The following is a 5694-nucleotide window of genomic DNA, read 5'->3' on the forward strand; positions in this document are numbered from 1 at the left end:
AGTACGTTCCAAGAGAAATACAATGGGCTGAAAGATCTCAATAAACTTGACCTATCCAAAATGGATTCTCTTCTAATAAATTAAAGAAGGCATTAAGCCTCTGGGGTAGATATTACAAGAATATTTTTCAAAATAAGAACAAATAAAATTAAAAGTTTGTTCGGCCGGGAAAAAAAACTTTTCATAACATCCACAATGAGGAAAAATAAAATTGGAGCTATAATAAAAATGTCATTCCTCCATAAATTTCTGTAAAGACCAATGGATCCTATTTTGAAAGCTTTTTTGCGAAGAGTACTTCGGAGTAACTTATCTTGAATATTGAAAATTCAAAATACTAAATTATTTGATTGAAAGCGTGTCCAAACTATCCAAAAATATGGGATATCGTTTTATGGGTACTATTTAAAAAATGATTTTTGGTACTGAGATTTGCTACCCAATTGGAACCCAAACATCCAAATTACAGTCAATTAATAATAGGGACAATTAAATTGGCTTTTGACTAATCGATTAATTGACTTCTTGTTTTTGTTTTGTGTCGAAGTCGATTGTTTTTTCATAAATACTTGGTTTACTATCACTAGACCCAAATTACCTAAAAAATATATTTTCCAGAACTTTTTTTGATCGGCTGATAACAATTCATACAAAAAAAATTTTAGTCGATTTTGCATTAGTCAGTTAAAGTCGAAGATCGATTTTGAACATGTTCGACAAAATCGAAAGAACGAAAAATCGACATTTCAGTCAAAGGCAAAAATCGAAAGTCTAAAAATCGACTATTGGTTAGAGGCAAAAATCGAAAATTGTGGACCCCTTCTACATATCCCTAATTAATAATGGGACCCAATGCCTCGATCGTATACTCATTCGCACCTCTTTGGCACCCGGTGTTTACAGAATATATGAGAATAGTTAAAGTTGTTTTCTTAAATCTAATAACCGTCATTACTAACATGCATTGTGCATGGTACTAGCTTGGGGAAAAAGAAATCCATTATTTTTTCGGCAGATGGCTGTACTCACAGATTTCTTGTAAAGTATCGATCAAACGATTTCAGATTTATGCTCGTTGGAAGGGTGATATTTCGCAGTAAAAACATTATTTTGTTTTGTTTGGTGCATTCAGGGTATTAAAAATGGAAGTGAACAATGAGAAAATTCGGTATATTTTACAGTTTTTCTTTGACAAAGGCGAAAATGCAAGCCAAGCGGCTATAATTGTGAATGGTGTTTATGGTTCCGATACTGTAACAGTTGATGTTGGGCTACTGGCAACTGCTCGTCGTCGATAAAAGGTATAGCGCCTTAAATGTTTTTGTCTTTTCCTTGTTTTTTATCTGTCGATTTTTTAACAAATCTGACCTAAAATAGCTTAATGTGACCCCAAGAACATTTTTCGTTGTATTATACTGAAATAAAAAATGAACACAAAGAATGGCCATAACTAAAGAATAGAATATGTTTCATCTTGCTCTTTTGTATACCTCTTATTTGCTAAATACTAGGTCAGATTATCTGTATGGGTGTTTTGGAGTGTTAACAATTACCGGCAACACTTTGTTGTAATGCAAAATAATTTTTTTTTTTCATTAGTAAAATTTACACTTTGTCATATTACATCAGAATTAGTATACTGACGCGGGCCTCTTTTGATGTGTTTTTGTCGCCTTACAAAAAAAGTAAATATTAAAAAAGATAACATAAAAGGCAGCACATAAGAAAAAAAATAAATAAATCCGTATATACATACATCAAAGAAACATAAACGCCAAGCATTAAAGCTGATACACAAACCAAGGAACGAAAGCAAATAAAAAAACAGAGCTCTTTGTTTTTGTTTTCAACATTCATTGTCATCAAAATGACTGGACATTGCATTTAAAATGAATTTTGTTTTTTTTTTATTATTATTCAAATTGTTATTGTTGCTATATTATTATTGTTCACTTAATTAAGAATTTCAATTTAAGTTGTTTAGTTTTTCATGTTTTGCTTTAATTACTCACATTATCTTTATAATAAGAATAAGAATATTATTATTAAATAATAATTATTGTTGTCACTTTTATTACTGCATCTCAATCTGTGTGTGAGTTTGGGGGTGGATACTTGAATTGCAAAAATGTATCATTTGTTTATTCTCAATTTATTTTATTTAAAAGTTCCTTGTTTTATTAATAATAAATAATTTAAATAAAGTAGTTCTTTGTTGTTTTGTAAAAAAAGGAAAATGAAAATAAGAACATCATGGTTTTTAGAGGATTTATATAAATTTGAATTTGCTTAGAGCACTTTTTTGCTAATTAAAATAATTGTGGAGTCATCATTTGGAAAAAAGAAAGCACAGCGCGGCAGTGGGGATAGAAAAAAAGGAAAAGTGGGTTTGGGTGGGAGGAAGTTGGTTGCTTTAAGTGGCTTGAATAAATGTATGTTTTGAACGAACAATAAAAATTTATGTAAAATTTACAACGCGTGAAAATTGAACAAAATTGAAATGCTCGTTTGTTTAAACAACAAGGTTAGTCCCAAAATAGGGACTCAACCTTATTTATTATCATTATCATCATGCACGGAATTTGGCAGTTTCTTTTCTCATTCTGCTTGTATCAGATATTTAAAAAAAGTCTGCCGTATTTTTTTTAATTTTTTATAGATTTTTTTTCATGTTTTACAATTGTTTTTTTTTTCTTGTTTTGTATTTTCATAATCAAATTTCTTTGAAACTACTACTCTTTTTTTTTGTTTTTTTTTGATTTTAGAAATTGAAAAAATAATAATTAAATAATTAAGGGAAAATTATAAAAAAAAGAAATTATTAAAGAAAAAATATAATAGTAATTATAATTATCATAATATAATATAATAATATTAATAATAGTTGTTGTAAAAATTACAGTTTAAATCATTTTACGAACTAACAGCACTTGCTTGAGGCATTTGTGTGGGATTAGCGGCGGCACCACCACCACGAATGGCAATTGCACCCTGACCAGCACGAATGGGTTTAGCAATTTGCGCCTGGGGACCACGTCGTCCCAAATGTTTCTGTCGCACAGCCTCCTTGATGCGATCCACCTCGTATTGATAGCGTTTACGGTCACGCATAGCACCTTCTTTGGCTTCTTTCAGCGCTGTCTCCAAGGCCTTGACACGCTCCATGGTGGTGCGCAAACGTTTCTCCAATTTGGGCAATTCACAGCGCAAATCGGCATTGTCACGCACCAATTGTTTGTGCACTTTGGTGAGTTGGTCCAGATTATTTTCGAGGAAGGAGATTTTCTGTTTTTGGGCCAATGAGCCACCGTCTTCTTCGCTGTCCTCGTTTAGAACGGTCTTCTTAATGCGGGCCTGTAAGAAAAGGTAAAGAAAAACACCAAGAAAATGAAATCAGTACCGATTTTTTTCAATTTAGGAATGTTCTGCATGTTTACTATAGATGGAAGGGCTTTTGGAGGTCAGAAGTTCTACGGCATAGACAGGAGCCTTTAATAGGGTTTTAAACAGAGGACTTTCAAAGACGTTTCCAAAATGTCTTCTTTTGTGCAGAAGACCTTTCAGTATTTCTATAGAAATACGACCTTTAATAACTATTCTAGAGAGAGAGAAGACCTATAAGAGAATCCTAAAAGAGGTTTCTAAAAGCAGAAAGCCTTTGAAAATATGGCAGAACAATTATAAGAGGTATTTTTGAGAATAAAATCTTTATGCAGACAGAAGACCCCCAGGAGGTAAGACATTCAAGAACACTATTAGAGACCGAACACTTTAAAGAGGTTTTGGTTAGAAATAATACCTTCAGGAGGTCTTCTGGAAAGGTTAGAATTTTTAAAAATAAATTCAAGAGAGAAATAAGACTTTCAATCAAAACATAGATAAAAAATATATTAAGAACCCTTCTAGAGACACAGAAGAAGAAGAGGTCTTCCATAGAAAACATACCTTCCAGAAGTCTTCTTTTAATAGAAGACTTTAAAGAAGTCTTCTACAGACCATCACTAGTTCTCTTGAGAACCCCCTCAAATGGTCTTCTACAGATATAAGACCGTTAAAAGAACCTCCCCTTCAAAAGGGTCATCTCTTTGAAAATATATTCTTCTATAAACTATAGACTTACAAAATGTTTCTCTAGAGAGAAGACCTTCAGGAGATCTTTTATAGAGAGATTACCTTCAAATTTCTATAGAAGAGCTTCTACAGGTCTTTTGTATATAAAAATTGTATTCGGTTCGGACGTCAACTCACCTGTAAATCTTGAACAAACAATTTCCGCAAATTATGCAATGTCTGCAATTCCTTAGCCACTGTATCTTCCAAACCCTTGAGATCTTTACGAGCCTGTTCACGTCTCTCGTTGGTGAGTATGATTTCTTGTAATTTATTTGATTTCTCAGCCTCTTCTTGTTTCAATTTCTCGTAGTCGGCAGCCATTTGTTGATGGGCAAGGATTAGTTTTTGATGCAAATCCTTCATTTCTTCCATTTCATGTTGCTTGGCAATGATTTCATCGCGCAACTCCGACACCTGTTTGGTATGTGCTTCACGCAACTCATCCATTTGCGAATCGAACATGGCGCGCAATTCTTCGGCCTTTTGCTTCTCTTCGGCATTGACGGCGGACACATGTTCCGCAGCCTTAAGTTTAGCACATTCTTCACGCAACGAATCGATTTGTTCCTCCAGTGAACGTTTCTTATTTTCAGCTTCACGCATTGATTCCTGCAAGGATTTCATGCGAGCCTCATGCTGGGAAATAAGTAGACGATATTCACCCAAATCTCTTTCGTATTCGGAGAGTTTCTTATTGGAATCGATTTGTTGCGTTTCCAAGTTGGTACAGCGTTGAGCTATATTCTTGGCTTCGGTTTTCATTTTGCTAATGTACAGGCGGGCCATAGTGAAATCTTCCTCCACCTTGCCACTATCGCCAGCACTGGGTATGCTGTTCATTTTCATGTCGATTGTGGAATCGGCTGAGGAGAGGGCTTGACCCACTTCGGCCAAATCGCGTAACAAATTGGACAACATTTCATTGATGCGTTTCTTTTGATGTGAGGACATGTCACGCAATTGTTGCAACTCTGTGGTAGTGGTGTTGAGCAAGGCCTGCTTTTGTTGCAACTCTTCATTAAGGCTGTCCATGTCCTTGTTCTTGGTGTCGATTTCTTGAGATTTTTGGTCGTAGTTAACAGCCAATTCTTCCAAGGCTTGTAGGACTTCTTTCACCTCTTCCTTGGCCGATTCGTTCTCCTGTTGAATGCGAGCCATCTCCGACTGCAAGGCTTCGTATTCACGACGAGCATTGGCAATGAGTTCCTCTTGCTCAACGATTTGTTCCTTGAGATTTTCAACATATTGACTTTGTTGATTGATCTCTTCGTCCTTCTCATCCAATTGTTGATACAGACGTTCACGTTCGGCCTCCAGACGGGCACGTTCATCACTACTGATGGAGCCCAACATGAGACCGGCAGCTGGTGTGGCGGGCATGGGTCCGGCGGCATTGGGTGCAGCAACGGCCTCCACTTCCAGATTGGGTGTGCTAGCCTCCATAAGTTCGTCGACATTGATTTGTTCATCGGCATTGACAGTTTCTCCGGCACGCCAGCGAGCCAATTCGAGTTCCAATTTCTCCACCTTGCCCTTGAGACGGGCATTCTTTTCCTTCTCCTTTTCGTAGCGACGTTTCCA

At 35.6% G+C, this 5694-nt stretch overlaps 1 protein-coding gene across 1 annotated transcript; it reads right to left on the bottom strand.

Moving 5' to 3' along the window:
* Positions 1–2836: 2836 nt before the first annotated feature.
* On the bottom strand, positions 2837–5691 carry LOC133324123 (kinesin heavy chain-like; the record flags this gene model as incomplete). The annotated part of the gene is made up of 2 exons (XM_061533010.1): positions 2837–3354; positions 4249–5691. Coding segments are annotated over 2 exons (1884 nt in total), but the record flags the coding sequence as incomplete, so codon positions are not given.
* Positions 5692–5694: the final 3 nt, after the last annotated feature.

This window comes from Musca vetustissima, unplaced genomic scaffold (genome assembly GCF_032173495.1).
Source record: "Musca vetustissima isolate MV318-11 ecotype Yass unplaced genomic scaffold, APGP_CSIRO_Mvet_v1 utg199212, whole genome shotgun sequence".
Taxonomy (NCBI): domain Eukaryota; kingdom Metazoa; phylum Arthropoda; class Insecta; order Diptera; family Muscidae; genus Musca; species Musca vetustissima.